The sequence below is a fragment of the Aquarana catesbeiana genome, linkage group LG08 (assembly GCF_042186555.1).
Source record: "Aquarana catesbeiana isolate 2022-GZ linkage group LG08, ASM4218655v1, whole genome shotgun sequence".
Lineage (NCBI taxonomy): Eukaryota > Metazoa > Chordata > Amphibia > Anura > Ranidae > Aquarana > Aquarana catesbeiana.
The window spans coordinates 84,524,680-84,546,622 of record NC_133331.1 but is presented as its reverse complement, the minus strand read 5'-3'; the positions used below and the strand labels follow the sequence as shown (position 1 = coordinate 84,546,622).

At 40.6% G+C, this 21,943-nt stretch overlaps 1 protein-coding gene across 1 annotated transcript in view; it reads left to right on the top strand.

Annotated features, from left to right (window-relative positions):
- KNDC1 (kinase non-catalytic C-lobe domain containing 1) overlaps positions 1–20,290 on the top strand; it is a 238,237-nt gene extending 217,947 nt beyond the window's left edge. The window contains exons 29-30 of the mRNA XM_073596077.1: positions 4,678–4,835; positions 6,811–20,290. Of these exons, the coding sequence (XP_073452178.1) occupies positions 4,678–4,835; positions 6,811–7,042 (390 nt within the window). The 3' untranslated portion in view covers positions 7,043–20,290. The remainder of the gene's footprint in view (positions 1–4,677; positions 4,836–6,810) is intronic.
- The last annotated feature ends 1,653 nt before the right edge of the window (positions 20,291–21,943 follow it).

Sequence of the window (21,943 nt, the reverse complement as noted above, 5' to 3'; positions counted from 1 at the left end):
GTGCGTGTGTGGGTGTTAGCGCTATTGGCACTAATCTGACGCTACAGTGTAGCGCTGGACTAGTGTAGAAGGGCACATATGTTGATATATATAAATATACCAGGACCCACAAAATTGTCATGAGTCAATAAGTGATATTAAACAATAATCAGTGTAGCGCTGGACACAAATGATAAGTAGTGATGAAAAATATTAACTACAAAATATGTTATGCACAATCCATAATATTACTAGATCTCCAATGAGTGAAACATCATCAGTGAAAAAAATATATCAAAACAAACAGTGTGACGTTAAGCTGGTGATACAATGCACATATATAATATGGACACATGAATTATTCACCTAAAACTTGTATCATCATAAAATAATGAAAATCATATGAGTGATAATCCTTATTAGTGTGAGTCCATACCCTGAAGGGTGTATACAAAGAAAAAAGTGCAAAATAAAAAATAAAGTTCATAAGTGTCTCAAATAAAAAGATGAATCCAAAAATATCCAAAAAAGGCTATTGCAGGGTTCAGGATTGCATGATCCACCTTTAGTGCAGCCCACCACCAGATGGTAAAATTAAAGGCTCACCAGAAAGCCTGCGACCGCCCTTACTCAGGGGGGTCAATACAGGCTTAGTAGTGGAAAATATCCGAAGATGATATGTTCCCTGAACTGTTCTCCCGCTCTCCTCGCCAAACAAGTGGTCCGCAGCAACGGGGACTCCAATATGGAAAAGGTGCTCCCAGGGATTCCTTCAATACTCCTTCGTTAGGCAGGTGCTGGCACTCTCTCCTTCCATGTTTTTGTGTATTCAGGCAGTGGTTTGGCTCGCTGGGACTTGTAGTTCACCACACCCACATGTATTCCTTTCAGGAAGCTCAGAGTTGAGCAGGTAAGGTCAGAGGTAGCTTCCTCTTTGGGTTGCCTAGCAAACACCAGAATGCTCACTTTTTTCTTGGATTGTGCATAACATATTTTGTAGTTAATATTTTTCATCACTACTTATCATTTGTGTCCAGCGCTACACTGATTATTGTTTAATATCACTTATTGACTCATGACAATTTTGTGGGTCCTGGTATATTTATATATATCAACATATGTGCCCTTCTACACTAGTCCAGCGCTACACTGTTCTTTTTGTATATTCTATGTGCCCTTGTATTGGGGTTATTGTGTTTCAGCTGCAGGACTTCCTTCACGGTCCCCTATTTCAGTTTTTATTATCATTTATATTTAGCACCTAGCGCAATCTCTTTTTCTTTTTTTTGGTTCACTAATCTGACGCTGCCTGGGGCAATGCAGACCCTAACTGACACTAAAACCTAACTGATATCACCCACCGGGTGATCAGGGGATTAAACCTTTTATTAGGTAATGTACGGCGGGTGCCCTGACGCTAAAAAAAAAATAACTAACCAACGTCACCCGACACTAATACGGTGATCACTGGTGACGGGGTGATCAAGGGGTTAAACCTTTATTAGGGAGGTTTAGGGGGGGTCCCTAGACCTAACGCTGATTAGTGTGACAAATGACACCAGTACAGTGATCAAAGAAATATATGAACACTGCACTGGGTGACACAGTGACAAGGAGTGACGTTAACTGAGGGGGGGGGGGGGGCGCGATCGGGGGGTGAAATATGTGCCTACGTGTACTGTGTCAGTGTAGTGTTGGTGCAACTCACGTTTGGATGTCCTCTGTCTGGAACGGAAAAGAATTCCAGAGAGGGAGATGACATCACTTCCCTTGCCTGTGTTTACACTTACAGGTAGAGGAAGCATTTCATTCGTCAGAACTGATCAGCAGGTCCAGGCCCGAAATCATTGGCCTTGGCCTTGGCCTGGAGACTGATCGGTTCTGAAAGGAATCTGACCTAGGCGGCCACACGCCCGACATAAGGTAATGTCTATTTGCCCACCCGTGCCATTCTGCCACAGTAAAACTGAGGCGGCTGGTCGGGAACCGGTTAAGTCACTGTCATATGTTTATATAATCCTGTATGTTTCCTAATCTTGTGTGCCCCAGTCTCTGTTTTATAAAAAATAATCTGTCTATACCTGATTTTAGAGCGCCACTTGGTGCTCACATAACCGGCCAGCTCTCCCTTCTCCCGATCTGACAGCTAGAGCAGGAGAGAGCCGGTCACGTGAGCGGTGCTCTGAAATCAGGTATAGACAGCATTTTTTTTAATAAAGTACAGAGACTGGGACACAAAGGATTATATAAAGCATTAAAAGTTATTTCAGCAGCAGGAGGGGAAGGGATGGGCAGGGTCACGAGCTGACAGGCTGGGAGGTGAGAGTAGGACAGAGGAGAGCTGTGGATGACGGAGGCACGTAAACTGACCATGGTGTCAGGGGTCAGCAGCCATGATAAACTGTGGTCAGTTTACAGGGGGGGGGGCATAGCCAGGCAGGATCAGCCAGTTATTTCAGGTGTTACGGGGGGCCAAATTACACAGCATAGGCACCGTATAACATGCTTTAAAGGAACAGGGTCTTTTTTTTTTTTTTTTTTTTTTTTTAGGGTAATAAACACTTTAAAGTGGCTGTAAACCTGAAAAAAAAATGTCTTGCACCTTATACAGTATAGGATTTCATGTCATCTGTGCCCAGTCTTGTCACGAAGAGTTAATCCAGCTTTCTCCACCTTGCTGTGATTGACAGGTGATTTACATATCTCACGCACAAGCCTGAGAGACACATTCTGTGTACTTCAGATCCCCTCCTCCTTTCTTCTCCAGCTCTCCCAGGATTGGCTGCTCCACACCTCAGCATGATTGGGCAATTTTAGGCACTATGTAAATACCTGTAATCAATAAACACATTAATGGGCTCCAGCAAATAGCTGCATTTCTTAGGGCGGGCTTCCTAAAGAAGACAACAGTGGAACATGCCATGGGTAACTTTTTAAATGGTTTTCTTGTAGTTTCTATCAGAAGCCCATATGATAAGGTGACGAAACAGGAGCACCAGTCAAATAGGCACAGTGTGTTGTCACCCTAAAACTGGCTTTACACTAGTAGAATTTCCTAAAAAATATTTTGTTTTAAGAACATTTGTTGGATTTCCTATTCATCAGTGGGGTCATATCTATGTTAATTTTTAACCGCAGGGATGAGAAAATTCAAAGGAGCAGGATGGAAAATGTTCCTCAAACGATTGACTTTCTAACAGTGTATGTGGTTTTCGTTTGGAAAATTTATATTCATTCCCAAATTAAATGTTTAAAGAACTAAATTTTGAAGTACTTTTAAACAACATTTGTCCAGTCATCGAACGTAGAAAGAATTTTCATAAAAGTATTCATACGAACGTTTGTTCAAAAATTCACTAGGGTATAACCAGCTTTAATGTCTGAATAAGGACCTCTGTGTCTTTTTTGCAAATATTGAAAATGACATCTGAAGTTACATTAAACTGTTACAGGATATATGAGATTTTAGTGATTGGGTTTATTTATACTTTACGGTATACACTGATCAGCCATAACATTATGACCACTGACAGGTAAAGTGAATAACATTGATTATTTCATTACAATGGCACCTTAGAGTGGGTGGGATATATTAGATAGCAAAAGAATATGTCCCTGAATGTGATGTTTTGAAAGCAGAAAAAAATGGGCAAGTGTAAGGATTTGCGACTTTGACAAGGGCTAAATTGTGATGACTTGACAGGTGGGTCAGAGCATCTCCTAAACTGCAGCTCTTGTGGGATGTTCCTGGTCTGCAGTGGTCAGGACCAAAAGTCGACCAAGTCGACCAGAAAACTGGCAAACATGTGACAAGGTCATGGGCAGCCAAGGCACCCCCATGTGTGGAGCGAAGGATGGGCTGTGTATTCTGATCCAATAGAAGAGCTACTGTAGCTCAAATTCTCTTAAATCAGTGGTATATATTAGGCAGCAACTTAACATGTTGTCCTTGAAGGTGATATGTTGAAATCAGAAGAAAATGGACATTCTTGTTTGTTGCATATGGGGCTGCGTAGCTGCAGACCGATCTGGGTGCCTGAGGTCACCCATGTCCACAGCCAAAAGCACTTACAATGGGCACGTGAGCATCAGAACCGGAATACAGAGCAATGGATGTAGGTGCCTTTGAGCTGTTGACTTGTCCTCCATGTTCTCTATATCTCCATCCAGTTGTTCATCTATGGGATGTGTTGGAAAATCAAATCTGATCCATGGAGGCCACACCTCGCAACTTTCAGGGCTTCAAGGATCTGCTACTGACAGCTTGGTGCCAGATATTACAGCATTCCTTCAGAGGTCTAGTGGTGTCCATGCCTCGAGGGGTCAGGGTTGTTTTGGTGGCAGAAGGGCGATCTACTCAGTATTAGGTGGGTGGTCATGTTATAATGGGTGGTTATAATGTTATGGCTAATCGGTGTGTGTACACAGTGCAGAATGAAACTGAATTGGATTATAATTTCCCATAATTTAGCTTTTTATAGCCTCTAATATCATCGCACTTCATATATTGCCCAATTACGATCCAGTCCTGCAAAAATGTCAAGTATGGGTGCTGATTACTGAGCATCTGATGTATGTTGGCATTGGTATCAGTGCCTTATCTACTGCTTATTTTATTACAAAAGTATGTCGTTATCTTTTGGCGTCTACATTCACATATATCTCTTATAACCGTTTTCTGATCTGGCTACTCACCAGGTGTTTCTGAAGAGTGACAGCTTATGTCTGATGAAAGGTGACAGATTCAGAACGTTACCCACAATTCCTTCCGCTTACCTCTTAGCGATGCACGTTCAGCAGCTTGAGACTGGCGGTTTCACCATGGCAAATGGAGCATTTAAGTGGAATAAGCTAAGGTGAGGCTTACATAGTTGGTACTATTCTTTATTTCAAAACAGTGGCTACATAAATAATTGTTTAGCCTGTTGGAGCAATAGGTTCAGCTGCATACCTTGGTTTCCCCACATGATCTAGTATTTCTGAAATAACCCAGCGGAAAGGAACACTATTCTGATTGGTTGCTGAGGGCAACCCTTTTATTTTCCCTCTCCTTTATATACAAATCTAGCAGTCTTTTTCTAAGAGGAGATGGCTTCCTGTGTGCATTGATTTTTCTCATAAAGCTAATTCCAGCTGTTGCGTTTCAACACATGCATTCTGACGTGCTAAGACGCACGTGTCATGGTTCCTTATATTAAACATAGTGTCTGTTCCCATCTCCGTGCTGCAGTACAGTGCGTTTTTAAAAATGTCTTTTTTTTTTTTTTTTTTTTTTTTTTGGGGAAGCCCATAGAAGTAAAAAAATGCATATAGTCTGTGAGTAACATTTCTTCAGCGGCAACACAGACCATAACAAAACACTTTTATTTTTTGGTAAAGTTTGATTAAGTTGGCTTAAAGTGTTGGTGTTTTATTGAACATAACTTTTAATAAAATCAAATTCTGGACTTTGCAAATAAATCTGGTGCTTTCCTCACCAAACACCAGTCTACACACTTTTATTGCTATCTTTGTCCTAGTTATAAAAATTTCCTGAATTTCTGTTTGGCCACTAGGACAGGAAGTGAGGGGAAATCTCCCCAGTAGGGGGACACAGTAGTAAACCTAAATGTGATTATAACCTCTTCCCAGGATGTCCAAAACCAAAAATGTTTTAGCTGGAGTTAAACCTCAGGGGCGTGCGCTGTGCATCGCACTGTCCCAGAAGCTTTTCCTATACATTGATCAGCAATTACTTTATAACCACCCACCTAATATTGAGTAGGTCTCCCTTTTGCCACCAAAATATCCCTGACCCTTCAAGACATGGACTCCACTAGACCTCAGAAAGGTATGCTATGGTATCTGGCACCAAGCCATCCTGCAAGTCCTGTAAATTGTGATGTGTGGCCTCCATGGTTCAGATTTGTTTTTTCAGCATATCCCTCAGATGCTCAATTGGATTGAGATCTAAAGAATTTGAAGGCTATATCAACACCTCAAACTCATTGTGTTCCTTGGACCATTCTTGAACCATTTTTGCAGTATGGCAGGGTGCATTATCCTGCTGAAAGACCGCACTGCCATCAGGGAATACTAATTCCATGAATGCGTGTTACTTGGTCAGCAACAATGTTTAGATGGGTGGTATATGTCAAGTAACATCCACATCAATGACAGGACCCAAGATTTCCCAGCAGAACATTGTCCAAAGCATCACACTGCCTCTTCCAGCTTACCATCTTCCCATACTGCATCCTGGTGCCATGTCTTCCCCAGGTAAGTGATGCACACACACATGCCCATCCACATGATGTAAAAGAAAACGTGATTCTTCAGACTAGACCACCTTCTTCCATTGCTCTGTGGTCCAGTTCTGATGTTAACATGCCCATTGTACATGCTTTTGGCTGTGGACACGGGTCAGCATGGGCACCCTGACCGGTCTGCAGCTACACAGCCCCATACACAACAAAGTGCAATGCCCATTTTTTTCTGCTTTTAACTTATCACCTTCAGGAACAACATGTTTACTTGCTGTCCAATATATCCCACTGACTTTCAGATGCCATTGTAAGGAGATAATCAAAGCTATTCACTTAACCTGTCAGTGGTTATAAAGTTAGGATTGATCCTTGTTTATCACTTTATTTCCGTAACTTGTAATGTATATCGCACTGTTTCCGTAACTTGTAATGTATATCGCACTGTTTCCGTAACTTGTAATGTATATCGCACTGTTTCCGTAACTTGTAATGTATATCACACTGTTTCAGTAATAAGTCCTGCATATCGCACTGCCTCTGCAACCTGTATTATTGCCCATTTTCTTTTTTTTTTTTTTCCCAATAGGAATATTGCAAAAGTCATAAGCCAAGTTCATGCTTTTCAAGAGATCCCATACTCCTTTGCTTCAGATCAAGATTTTCAGTTTTACCTCCGCCAGCGCATTTCCCATTTCAGCGAGGCCGATATCTCCACCTTGGCAGCTGACAACAATGCCAATTTCCATCATGTGAACTCTGAGAAACATTCTCGTAAGATCCAGGACACACTGCGCAGAATGAAGGCCACGTTTCAGTGAAAGCCATAGACAGCACTTTACATTTGTCTCCCTTCAAGAGAACCAAAGAGCAAGCTGTAGCTAAGGTTCCGTGTTCTGATTGGTGGTCAGTGGTATTGGCAGAATAGCAGCACTGGTGATTGAAGGGACACAAACACTTACAAAGGGCTCATGCAGTAGAACAATATCTGTTCCCAGCCTTTGTTGCTGAGTAGATTTTGCCCCATTGCAGAGTGCAATAATTTCTAAAGCTTGCCTCGTGTGTGCAGGTGATGTCTGTGTGTTAGCCAAATCTTCTAGATCTCCCATTTTGTAATTCATAGCCGTCCCTTGAGAATGAGATGGTTTGCATACGTATCATTTTTACTGCTGACCTTTATTGAATGGAAAAGTGAAATAATAATTTTGTAAGGGCAAAGGTACTTTTCAGGCTGCACCTTTAACACAACCACATGTAGATCGCTACTGCAGCAAGAGGAAAGAACGAGGCTCCTATAAGACGAGAGGGGTGAAGATGATGCAGGGAACTAGGAAATGTCAGCTGAAACTTGACTGGCTTCTATGGACAGCTTGTTCAAGCAAACTGCATTCATGTGGCCAGCACATATGAATAGTGTCAGGATTATTGGTTCCTTGGACTCATTCCTGTAATAGAAGTGTAAGGAACCTTACTTCTCCGCTCCATTTTAGGGCTAAACATATCGGTAATGTGATAGGCATCCAGTGCAGGTCCCATGTGGCTGCATTTGCTGTGCGGTTAACTGCAGTCTGTTTATGGCGAAGAAGTAGAATCCCTGGAAGTACTCTAAGGGTGTGTTCAGCTTTGTGTGTCTGGGAATGCATGTGTTTTATGTGCTTTTGATCATGCGTTCGTACAAGTGCTTTTCATTAAGTGAGCAGTTTGTGTAATTTTCTGCATGTGTTTTATGTCTGTCATTTTGCAAATGAAAAAAAAAAAGACTTGTTATCTGTTGCTGTTATTACATGCACTTTGAAAAAAGCACTGCAGTGTGCGTGATGCATTTTTACTTCCATTATAAAGGAATGAAATACATAAAAATTCAGCAGGGAGGGATTTCTAGAATGTGAAGAATAACACTTAACACAGATTCCTATACAATCCCAGCTGCAGATTCCCTGTAGTAAGGCGGAGTGTACAACTGGAAGCATGCAAGATTGTGGTATGGCCACTCTTTAATAGGGTTCTGTTCCACCCCAAAAATGAAATGCAAGTACTGTCTCCAGTATGGGTGTTAGGAGCACTTGCCAGGTGTCCATACTGAAGACAGAGCTTTGAACAGAATGGCCCTAGATCAGTGCTTCTCTTGTCCTCAGGACCCACTAACAGGCCAGGTTTGCAAGATAACTGGAATACATCACAGGTGATATCATTTGCTGCACAGTCATTGCAGTATTCTAGTCTGCATCTGCCCAAGGTAATACTTCAGATCTGGCCTGTTAGTGGGTCCTGAGGACAGGATTTGAGAACCACTGCCCTAGAGAAACAAGAACTTGATACGTCATTGAATCAATGGGACCTGCAACATCTGACAGCAAGCTACAACCACTTTTATAGAAACGTGACTCTGTATTCAGAAAGTGTACATAAAAAAAGCAACGCTTATTGGACCACAAATTTTATATTTGTGTTTTGACTGTTCTTTAGCAAAATGCTCACAAATACTTTCCTCCTGGTTTCAACATCATTATTCCCAATCAGACCCTTAACCAGCTTCCTATGACACATTGGGGTTAATTTATGAAAACTGGAGTGTGCAAAATCTAGTGTAGCTGTGCACAGAAACCAATCAGCTTCCAGGTTTTTTTCTTCAAAGCTTACTTGAACAAGCTGAAGTTAGAAGCTGATTGGCTACCATGCACAGCTGCACCAGATTTAGTAAATCGACTGCAATGTAATCAGAAGTGGTTTAGTCTGTGCTGTGATAGTAATCAAAATACATCCACATTTCACGTTAGGCATTCAATAAATTTCATCAATCAAAATGATATAAAATATGAACAAAGCATATCCCTCTATAGTGTGTATCTCTGTTATCAGCATGAATCACTTCTGACAAGTTTTCCTGACACCAAGAGAAAAATGGTGAAAGGGGAGGGACCTTCAGGTTTGCAGGCATGTGGCAGAGGTGTTTGAATCAGAAAAATGACTGGACAGAATTGCAAACCTTTTTTGGCCGATAGAGCATTTGACTTTGGTATATAGAAATATGGTTGCTGCAGATGACTGTGCTTTATCAGCTGCTCATTGCTGTTTGCACTGCCTTCCTAAATAACATGTATCATTGTCGTAGACCATGTGTGATACTGGCAGCTAGCAAGATAGGGAAATCAAAGTGCAGACTGAAACTTCCCAAATTCATACTGTTGTACTAGAATAGATTGAGTGTGAGCTCTATTTTTGCCAGAAGGCAGCAGTAAAAATATTTAAGAGTGATTATAAACCATCTGTGTGATCAGGAATTTAGAGTGATGAATTTAGTTAAATAATAAATATTTTGTAACTATTATAAATATATCTAAATCTTAAGAAATATGATTAAAGGACCCGGATCTGAACAGATACTAACACAGAGTAATAGGTTAGATAGTAAAGCTCCACATTGCACATTTATATTACTTTGCTGCACAGCCTATTGCATATGTTTACCTCCACCAGACACAAAGAAAGAACCAACATAACAGCTGGTAGTATCTATAGCGTTACTGCAAGGAAATGTGTTTATAGCATCCCCTCCAATTATACCTCCTTAAAGTGACCCTGTCACCAGATCATATAGTTTAACAACAGTCTTCCCATAGGGTTCTTTGTGCAATTTATGCATGTTATTTACCCGTAAAATCCTCCCTTGTCTAGACGTACGAAAGCCCTGAGACTGCTGCTGGGCATTGCCATCTTGGATGTGATGTCTGCAACCCAAGCAGACTCAAAGCTGTCACTTAGGTGGCACTCTGTAGTGTTCCCCCTTTGCTCTCAAAAGAGGGGAGGGTTATGATGTGCAAGTAATGGGCAGACTCGATGGACTACTGGGTCTTTTTTCTGCCGTCACTTTTCTATGTTTCTAAGTAGGGTGGAGGCTGTTCTAGAGAATGGACTCTTCCTGAAGTTGTCAAACTTTTTTTTTTTTTTATCATTATTCAAAAGAAAATACAGAGAAAACTCTCCAAGAGAGCGAAAACAATAGGGAAACAAGCGATCATCGAAGGCCCAAAATGCAAAATACACAAGACAAAAGAAACAGTGTACAGTATGTAAGGCAGAGATTTTTCCTTTTGGGAGCATTCTGGTTAACATGGTCATAGGTGATCAACTGTAAGTTGTCACTTTTTTTTTTTTTGTAGCAAATTAATAAAAATAGTTTTTGTAAAGCAAAAACAATAAGCATTGAACATACTTAAAATACAACTAAAGGCAAAACTTGAAAAAGAGTGGAGCAGAATTAAAACACTTGTCAGTTTTTTTTTTTTTTTTTTTCGTTTGCTCTTTGTGCCCCCGTTAGGGAGATTCATCCTCCCTATTTGTCCCCAGAAAAGTAATAGAGGGGAAATCTTCCAATAAGGACACCTGTTCCAGTGACCTTGGGGTCCACCAAGGGCTTCCCTTGATTTGCAGAGATTTCCTCTTGCTTACTGTTTGGCTATGGGACAGGAAGTGAAGTAAAATCTCCCCAAAGGGACACAGATGGCAAAAAATAAGCTGCCGGGTTATGACCCATCCTCACTCTATCCAAAATGGAAAAACTTTTGCCTTTTAGTTACTTTAAATGTTTTGTGGTTATACCTGCAGTTTTTCAAGTAGGTAACAGGGTCTCTTTAACCCCTTCCCGACCGCCGCACGCCGATTTACGTCGGCACAATGACACGGGTGGGCTAAAGGGTGTACCTGTACGTACCTCCATGTAAGCTACCTAGTGGGCGCCTGTGGGTCCCACGGACTCTGTGTCTGCCGGTGGCCCCGATTGCGGCGAGGAGAGGCAGAATGGGGAAGGCATTTCCCTGTTCTGCCTAGTGATATGACAGGGATCTACTGCTCTCTTGCATTGGGAGCAGTGATCTGTCATGTCCTAGGTAGCCCATCCCCCCTACAGTTAGAACACAGTTAACCCCTTGATCACCGCCTAGTGTTTAACCCCTTCCCTGCTAGTGACATTTATACAGTAATTAGTGGCTATTTTTAGTTGATCGTTGTATAAATGTGAATGGTCCCAAAATAGTGTCAAAAGTGTCCAATCTGTCCGCCGCAATGTAGCAGTCCCGATAAAAAGATCACCGCCATTAGTAGTAAAAAAAATGAATAATAAAAATGCCAGAAATCTATCCCATATTTTGTAGACGCTATAACTTTTGCGCAAACTAATCCATATATGCTTATTGTGATTTTCTTTACCAAAGATATGTAGAAAAATATATATTGGCCTAAACTGATGAAGAAATTAGTTTTTTATATATATCTTTTTTGGGGATATTTATTATAGCAAAAAGTAAAAAATATTGCTTTTTTTTCCAAAATTGTCTTTTTTTTTTTTTTGTTTTATAGCGCAAAAAAAAAAAATATCACAGAGGTGATCAAATACCACCAAAAGAAAGCTCTATTTGTGGGGAAAAAAAGGACATCAATTTTGTTTGGTTACAGTGTGGCGCGACCGCGCAATTGTCAGTTAAAGCGACGCAGTGCCGAATTGCAAAAAATGTTCTGGTCATTAAGGGGGCAAATCCTTACGGGGCTGAAGTGGTTAATGTCAATCTTTTTGCTGAAAACTCTATTTTCATCTATTAGTGTTGCTTAAAATTCCATTATATAAACCATTTAATTACAGTAATATACATTTATATAATGCAGCCATTTTCATAAATGTATTTATGTGCAAATGGTGCATGTACCTAAATTCAACTTATTTTTCATTTCATATAATCCCCTATACAGCAGAGCTCAGATTGGGAGCTAATCAGATGTACATGCAAATGTGTGACAAGGAACTTGCTGATAAGCGGAGAGAGCACACTGAGCAGAGGGATGACCTCATCCGTCTGCTGCTTCTTCTTCAGTGTCCATTCTGCAGGTTGGATGGAGAGAGGACACTGTTGTATTACTTAACTGTTAATAATTTGTAGGTCTCTGGATCAGATAGACAGAGAGCCAAATCCCTTGGATTTATTTATTTAATTTGTATATTTAGTGATTTGAAGTTCAGCTTTAAAGGATAACTGCACTTTTTGTACCTTATTTGGAAAACATCTATGCTACAGCCTGCAGCTTCCATCCCACCGTGTTGTCAGGGAAGCTACTGTTGGTCATCACTAGAGGTGGAGCTTTTGGCATATAGGCCAAACCACAAGCCGTCCATTGGAACCTTTAAAGCTTCCTATTTATTTTGCTGTCAGCCAGGACAATGTTGGCAGATAAAGTTCTGGACTGATAACCCAGTTATACTTTTTAAGTATTTCAGTTTTCTATTTTATTAATTTATAAAGGGCCAGCATCTTTGAAGCGCTGTACAATAATGATCTTAACTTTTTTTGATTGCACATATTACATTTGTAACACAAAAAAAAATCGTAGGCCTCCTAGAAAATGAAAGGTGTGATCTGACTGGAGGTTGTGTGTAACATAATAGATTTCTTGCATAGTTTTTGTCCATGCCTGTTTGCAGGTTATTGTGTAGAATGATGTCTATGAATCTGTCCAGGTTTTTGTGTAGCTTTTATTTTCTTCCAAATCAAGGCCATGAATATTTGCCAAGGTTTTCTTTCAGTATTGAGTTTGTTGATCGTTGATTATAACCTCCGTCAGTGGAGAATTATCAAACTAGTTTATGGAGTAATTTGAAATGCTAAGTCAGTACAATTAGGTAATGAATACTGTGCATTGCTTCTATAAGGATGTCTTATTCTCAGCAAACCAGTTACATTAGCTGTTTTACAAGACCGTTAACTGTTATTGCAGTAAATATCCGGCAGAAAGATAAAGTTACTGACATATAATGCCTAGCTACCTCTAGCCTATTCTTACTTAACCCCTTGTTATTGCCAACACATAGCTGGTACTGTTCAATTGTAGGCCACTAAAGCCTGCTCACACTTCCTCAGTCATGCAACCAATAGTTTCTGTAGGTTTCTTAAAAGTATATTTGAACCCTGTAAATTTTAAATTATCAGGGTGTGCTGCGGGCAGGTTTTAAGCACTTCATATGATCAAAATGCTAATAAATACCCCTTTCAGTAGTCATGTGATTGGTACAGGGCTTTGTTTTACAAGCAGAACTAGGGCCATGGCTAGGGTCACTGTCATTGTTGGTTCACCACAAGGCTCTTGTGTGCCATTTCCCTGTGAAAGTTGTACACTCTAGCCTAGCCTTTCTCAACCTTTTTACCCCAGCTTGAAATGATTTTCTGGACTCGAGGAATGCCAGCTAAAATGCATTAATTGGGATCATTAGGAAGATTGTCCATTATTTTAGGGGTCAATAAGAAGAGTAATCTCTTTAAAACTTGTTTATAAGAGCATTACCCCCCGACGAGTGACCTGCAGCAGATCACCTTTCAGAGGGTGTTAGACAGTGGAGAGGCATTATGCTACCTCCTCAGTTTTTACCTAACAAATATAGTCATACAGTGGTGGTCTGACTGCTATCTTACCAGAGATCTACAAAGATCATCTGGCGTCATATTACTGGCTCTGCTAAGTGGTGTTGGACCCCAAATAAATGTAGGCAGGAGGTTAAACAGCCACAGCTCAATGAACTGCTAGCAACTTCTGGAGAAACCCTAGTTGAGAATGGCTGTTCTACCCCCTAAAAAGCTGTGCTGCAGCTGCATACATTGCATGGGGTTGCGGGGCCTTATTCAACTGAACTTGTGCAATGGGTCGTGTTCGGCGGGCAGTACTGCCCACTGAACACGACTGGGAGATAATTTGTGCCATGGCATATGTACACCCCCATCCTCTGCCTTTACAGCTTAAAGGGGAGCAGTTGGATGGTGGTTTAAAACACAGATTAACAGCGTGGCTTTACCACCCCATCCTTCTTTCCTTCCCCAACCATCTGAATAAGAATAGCTATCCAGTGGTGGTCGGAATGCCATCTTTAAAGAGATCTAAAAAAAAAAATCATCTGATGTCATGTTACGGGCTCTGCCAAGTGGCATTGGACCCCGAGTTATGTAGGCACCATAAAGTGAGAGGTTAATCAGCCACAGCCTAAGGAACCCCCTTCAACCTTTGGAGAAACCCTAGTTGAGAATGGCTGTTCTAGCCTGATGTCAAGAGATTACTACAGTAATGCCCCGTACACACGGTCGGACTTTGTTCGGACATTCCGACAACGAAATCCTAGGATTTTTTCCGACGGATGTTGGCTCAAACTTGTCTTGCATACACACGGTCACACAAAGTTGTTGGAAAATCCGATCATTCTAAACGCGTTGATGTAAAACACGTACGTCGACTCTATAAACGGGGCAGTGGCCAATAGCTTTCATCTCTTTATTTATTCTGAGCATGCGTGGCACTTTGTCCGTCGGATTTGTGTACACACGATCGGAATTTCCGACAACGGATTTTGTTGTCGGAAAAATTTTATATCCTGCTCTCAAACTTTGTGTGTCGGAAAATCCGATGGAAAATGTGTGATGGGGCCTACACACGGTCAGAATTTTCGACAAGGTCCTATCACACATTTTCCATCGGAAAATCCGACCGTGTGTACAGGGCATAACTGTTTGTTATAGTTAAAAGCAGGAGCATTCATAGCGGGCTGATAATTCTATCACAGCATTAAGTATCCTATTGTTGGCACTGCTACCCTTTCACACATAAAAAAAATCAGAATCAGCAGTTTAAAAAAAAAAAGATTACAGAGGAACATCACTTGGCTAGCAAAAACTAAGTCAGCAACTAGAAGCACTGTAGCTGCCAACCTTTAAAAAAACACTTGCCGGCCCATGAAGTCCAGCGATGTCTTCCTAGCACTCATGAAGCTTAGGGCTGTCTTTCTTGCAGCCAAAGTTTTTGCGGCATTTTTCTTCTACGCCACCATCTTGGATTAGGGAGCTGGCTGTCACTGTTTGATCACAGGTGGCTGTGGTGCTGAGGGCTACATCATCATATTCCGAAGGAAAAGTGGGAGCAAGTACTATGAATAAAGGTACTATCCTTAAACAAAAAAATTGTCATTATATAGCAGGGAGGGAGAGGAAACAAATGAGGGGGCACTCATTTTATTGTGTAAAAAAAAAAGACTTAAAATATTTAACAGGCACAAAGGGAGCTAGCTATAAAAACTAAAGTTTGGGGTTTACATACAACATTTAATAGCACATTGAAGAGAGCAGCAATGCGTAAAAAAAAATAAAAATAAAACATAGTAATCAATTCACCTAAATTGAAGTTGAATAACTATTTTTGGTTGGTTGCCCTGGCTTATTGCACTATGTACACAGCAATGTACTTTTGTTCATTTCTTCTAATATCCCCAGCCTATGTATCCAGATGTTAAAATAACTGGAGTAAAGAAGTACATATTCGTATTTAGAGAATTAAAAATGTACTTTGTATTTTTCTAACAAATGATAACTGGGAGTTTAAAATGTTGATTTTTGGCCAGTTGCCCAAACACCTGTAATAGAGCTAATATAGATTCATAGCCCAGTGCAGGAATTATGATGCAAGTCTAGTTCTTGTATGTATTCCCAACATAGGGCCTTAAATCTTTTTACGTAAAGATGCTCTACCCTTTTCTACAACCAGATCCTTATATTTCATAGCCTATTTATTTAAAGCATCGAAATATATACTATATAAATATATAATCATGTACAGAAAATAAAATATATTAATTTTCATTTAGTGTGATTTATAGCATTTTATTATATGCACCAAAAAAAAGGAACAGCAAAAACAATGAGATGTTATCTTTTCTATAGGGTCCTCTAGCCAAAATATAATGCCATGAAAAGTTATTGGTTATACTACTAGTTGTTTAGTTTGTATTGTATATAGCTTTGAAGGATGTTTTGTACCGCTTTGATGTCATTGTTTTTGTGTTTTTTTTTTTTTTTTAATGTTTTCTAGCTTTATTAGCAAAACAAGTAGCATATCAAATACAACTATTTAAAAAAGTGCTGACCAGCCTATGGTCTGCAGGCCAAAAGTTATAATTGTATATCTTTTTAAAGGTCCTCTGAATTCTAGCAGACCTCAGATGTCTTTATGATGTAATTGATTACGAACCTGAATTTCTAAAATATGTGTAGCTTAGTTTTCAGGAATAATTTCACCTGAAAATGTAATGTTGTGTGGGATCTGATGTGTAAAGTCACTCTCTGCTTTTATTTACCTTGATGGCTTCTGCATGAGGATCATCTACCAGTTTACTCATACAGAGTGATGAAGTCAACACCTCCCTTGTGAGAAACCCAGTTTGTCTAGGATTTTTGTTTTTGGGGGGCACTTCAGCAGTGGATAGGGATCTGTAGGTTGGACCAGGTACCCTGTGCTACGTTCTGTACAGCTTTACCACTACTTTGTTTTTATTATGCTCAGGGGGTTGCTTTGAGGTGGTCTACAGCTACACAGACTTCTGTCAAACTGATTTTTAATGTGTATAGTTGTTCATAACCACATGTGCATTTTCATTCAGAGGGGAGTGTAGAGTTTATAAGATTATTCTGTTATAAAATCTCTTGCACATGGAAGTGACTATGCATGATTTAAATCAGTCTAATGCCGCGTACACACGATCGGTTTTCTCGTCGGAAAAAGATATGACGGCTTTTCCAACGGGATTCCGCTCAAGTTTGCCTTGCATACACACGGTCACGCAAAAGTTCGCTGAAATTACGACCGTGAAGAACACGGTGACGTACAACACTACGACGAGCCGAGAAAATGACGTTCAGTGCTTCAGAGCATTCGTCGAATAGTTTCCTAGCATGCGTAGGGTTTTTGCGGGTTGGAATTGCCACAGATGATCGTATTTTCGGATAGGAACTTTTCCCGACCGAAAAATTGAGAGCATGCTCTCAATCTTTTGCTGGCTGGAATTCCACCAGCAAAAGACTGATGGATCATACACACATTTTCTGACAAAAACTCTCATCGGTCTTTTGCGGGCCGAAATTCCAGTTGCGTGTACGCAGCATTAGGGTAATTCCTAGGATCTAGCAATTCATTTGGGGCACTTAGCTATTATATTTGGACCATCAGTATGTGATCAGAAGTCTCCATACACAATCGATTGACGCCGCCCAATCTGTCCATTAGCTGTCAGAGTGGGAAACAGTCTGTGGATTCTCTGCAGCTTCTCCAGACTTCCAGCGGCTGAGTTTTTCTTACAATTACTGATATTATCATAGCAGGTTTCATGTGTAAAGGTGCAATGAGGCAGATTATTCACCTGTGCAGTGTGGTCTAATGCATTAAAATGATTCTTATCTGCATGTTGTGGTGCTCTGGAATACAAAAGTATTAATGTGCCATTCAAAATCAAAACACATCACACCATGGAGCATGCCTAAAGCCTGGTACACACTATGAGTTTTTTTTATTCATTCAACTCAGTGGGTTAACTGAAAAAAAAACTGTCAGCTCCGGTCGGAGCCCCTGTACTAACTATGTGAAGCTAATGCAGCAATCTCCCCTGCTGAGCTGTTGTGTTCTGACAGAGGGATGGCCCCCTGCCAGAACACTCCGATTAGCGCTCTCTGCCTTTGGCTGAGAGCGCTAATTGGGAGTCAGTCGGCTGCTGGTTTTCAAGCATGCACCTCCGACACAAGCAAGCCAGACCGACATACACATGGGCCGAATGTCAGCCGGTTCTTTTTTGAACCGGCCAATGTCTCCCAACATTCGGCCCGTGTGTACCAGGCTTTACTGTGCATTGTAGTAAAAAGCAGTAAAAATGCGCATAACTGCATTGCAAAGATTTGAATGGGCTGTAGGCTAACCACAGGCATGAAGTGATGGTCACCAGGTGTGGTAGTTAATAATCTGTTCGGGATACAATTGCATGTCTCTGGACACAATGGGATTGATGCTTCAAAAAGAGTTTTCCAGAATGACCATTATTGGTTCCCAGACTAATGCATGTCAGAAGTCAACACTTTTCTATGTAAAAACTCGCTGCCCCCCTCCCAACCCCTATAAACATACAACCTTGGGCAGTCACATCTGGCAGGGATCTTCAGAATGCAGGAGGATGGCTTTAAAACCCTGGGTCTTGTTAGGCCTGCGCAAAAGGTAGCAGTTTCCTCCTTGAACTGCATGTGGTCTGCTTTTACTCATCAAATCCCACTGAACATTAGCGTTTTCAGTATCAAATTTATTGTAATGTTATAGGGAAATGGTTTATACTTTAATCTGCATGTTGTGAAATGTTATATTTCAAACACAACTTTTTGCACTCTGGTTAATATGTTTGCTATGGACTTGAATGGTGCTTAAAATATATGCAAGTTGACTGCTAAACTGATTTTAAAATGTAGCAATATTTTGTAAGTATGCATCCTATTTTGCCATTGTGAACAGTAGCATTTTCTGTGATGGAGTGAGCATTGTATAATTAGATTGTCTAAATGGCTTTTTATTGTGTAGAGAATGTGACCTGGCCATGCCTTCTATACGACTGTTACCACTATGGTCACCGGCTGTCACCAGCATTTATGTCTGTAAGCCTGGGTAGGATTTGTGACTGTAAAGATGATTTTAGACTGGGCCAGACCATTAATCTTGATCATTAAAAATAAAAAAGGATCAGAGGTAAAATAAAATTGTTGCCAATAGCAGCAAACAAGAGTAAGCAGCAGATTTATCCAATCCTCCCATATATTTAATGGATAGAATAAAATGGCGCACTTTCCTGCAGAAAAGAGCTTTATCGTTTACTTTAAACTTGAGGGAAAGAACAAAGCAACTGGTTCACTTTAGTGCCCCACTCCTCATCCGCATCTAATCCTTTATCCTTCTCTGTCCTGTCATTCTTTCAGCTTTCATGAGCAGTAAAAACCACCCTGTGTAAGATACAAGTCATTAAATATGCAGGGCTATGAGCTTTCCACATATAACAGAGCTTGTGATTGGCCCATTGCTGTCAAATTCTGCTAAATGTTTTGAAGCACTGGGTATTTTCTGCACTCATAATAACTATATGGAACAGGAGGAAAACCAAGTTATCATTTGTTGGTGGTAGGGGGGTGTTAAAGCAAACCTGTTTCCTTGACATGAGCAAAGCAGTTTTGCTTTAGATGCAACCTGTCGGGGCAGAAGTATGGAAGATAAAACTGTTTTTGATTTGTTTTTGTCTGTGCAAGCTCTGGGCCTGCCATATTCTGCGGCATGTAATCTCCAACACAGCACAAGTATACAGGTTGGGAATTCTAACTTCACTGGCTGCATACTTTTTTCAAGTCCTGACTTAATAAGTGATGAAGCAGTTATGAAGATGACCTATTTAAGGCTTGCACCTTCAGAAACAAGTCCACAATGGTAGCACCCATATCTCTGCATGAGCAGGTTTACTTTACTTTAAATGGTTCCCTCTTCATTGTGTTTGGGTTTTACCTGCCAATGGTTGGTGGACAGCTTAATACATCATAATCATGCCCACTTAGAGGCCTGCCTCATCCTACTTAGACAACAACTGTAAAAGTGCTTCCTATCAAAACAGTAGTTACTGTTTTTTCAGTGCACATGGGCCAGTCATTTACCCATCACAGTAAACCTCCATAGTTTAAAACATTTCATTCTGATGAGAAGGTTTGACTGCAGGTAACAGGAGGCAGATCAGTTCCTGCTATCTAATGGATCTTATATCGCCATTTCATTTACAATAAATATCTTAATTTCTTAAATTTTATTGGCAATGGCTTTAAATAAAGTAAGGTCAGGTGCATTCAGCTTGGTTACTAAATGTCCAAGTAAAAGTCTTGTTTGCCCACAGACATAGGTGGGTCATGTGAACAGCTGCCCAAACTCGGTCTCTAGATTCTGTAGGCACCTCCTGTCGGTGCAGGAGCCAACTGGAAGCATATAGCTACTGCAAGGCTTCTCTGTTAAAGTGATTGTAAAGCTTCAATTATTACAAAAAAAAAATAACAAACATGTCATACTTACCTCCACTGTGCAGTTTGTTTTGCACAGAGTGGCCCCAAACACCAACTTTTGGGGTCCCTCGGCGGCTCTTGTGGCTCCTTTCCGTATCAGATAACCCCCTAGGACAGTGATGGCAAACCTTGGCACCCCAGATGTTTTAGAACTACATTTCCCATGATGCTCATGCACTCTGCAGTGTAATTGAGCATCGTGGGAAATGTAGTTCCAAAACATCTTGGGTGCCAAAGTTCGCCACCACTGCCCTAGGAGAAGCGCTCTCCCGGGAGATTACCTTGCGGGCGCGCTCCCGAGTCCATCGTTCGGCGTATGACTCGGCCCGCATCATTGGATTTGATTGACAGCAGTGGGAGCCAATGGCTGCGCTGCTATCAATCTATCCAATCAAGTTCCGAGAACCCCGGGCAGAGGGACAGCTAGTCCTCGCCATGTGAAATTCCAGGGCTCAGGTAAGTAAAAACGGGGGGGCTGGGGGGCCGGTCCCTGCCAGGTGTTTTTTTACCTTAATGCATAGGATGCATTAAGGTGAAAAAACATGAGGGTTTACAATCCCTTTAAGGGCTATGTCACTGTGCTGCCCAAATTTCCTAAAACCCCACAATAAATTCTAACTTGTATTGGAAGAACATGAGCTTGAAAATGTTTGTTTTGGACAACAAAATCTGCCTCCAAATATTAAGCTGACCATACACTGTTTCATTGGAAAGCAGGCATTTTTTAAACATTTTTACGATTATATAATCATTAATGGGGACAATTCAATGATTATTTACAACTATAGTGGCAAGAAAAATCTAAAGAAAATGTCAGGAAGTAGAACTATCCTTGTCTTTCTTGTCACAAACATTTATTCATTTTATATATGGTATGTCGTAGGGTCATAGGCATAAACATAACGTCATTTTCATGCATCTAGAAAACGAATGTTAAAATTTGAACCATTGGCTTGACAAAAAACAATTTATGGGCTTTCTAATGACATTTGAGTTAAGTGGTAATATCACATGCTCTGATGAACAATTTTTCAGAATCTATGTATGAACTTTTGAATAAAATTATACTCATATATGGCTAGCCAGCCAGAAAAATTTACCCCAGCCAATCATCATTGTCCCAGCAGCCAGAGCTAGGAGGTGTCGAGGTTACGGAGATGCCTACAAACATGTAGATGTTCCAGATGGACCATGCGAATATTGTCCAATGTCTGTAGGCATTTGAATCTTTTTCTTTCCTCCACTTTTTCAACATGGCACCTACAAGACTTTTGGAAATAAGTGTAGCCAATCACATCTTTGCTTATGTTTGTTTCTCATTTACCAAATCATTTAAATCTGATTGCTAAGGGCAACACATTTTTTAATTTACTCATCGGTCACCGCTAGTGTCACTCTGAACCCTGACCCATGTACGCTTTTATTAGGCTTACAGCAGTTGCTGCATATCCTAGAGCGCCCTAAAAAGCAAAAGTCCAAGCTTCAAGTCAAATGGATACCATTCAATAACATTCACAATCAAGATAATTATAGCATGTTTCTTAGTAAACCTGCACTGAAGCCAGTGTAAACTAGTTATTCGCTTGAGATCAGCATGAAATGATGCCTGTTTTATAATCAATTAAGTGTTTTGCTACCACAGAGGTTTGCAAGCTGTTGGTGAGTCTCCTGTAAATCAAAAGATAAGATTAAAAAAAAAACTGCTATCAGCACTTGATTTTGTAGTTGTAGTAGGTCCAGTCTGCATTTAAACTAACTGAGGGTTTATGTAGTAATGAACCACTTGGGCAATGCTTATGATCTTCT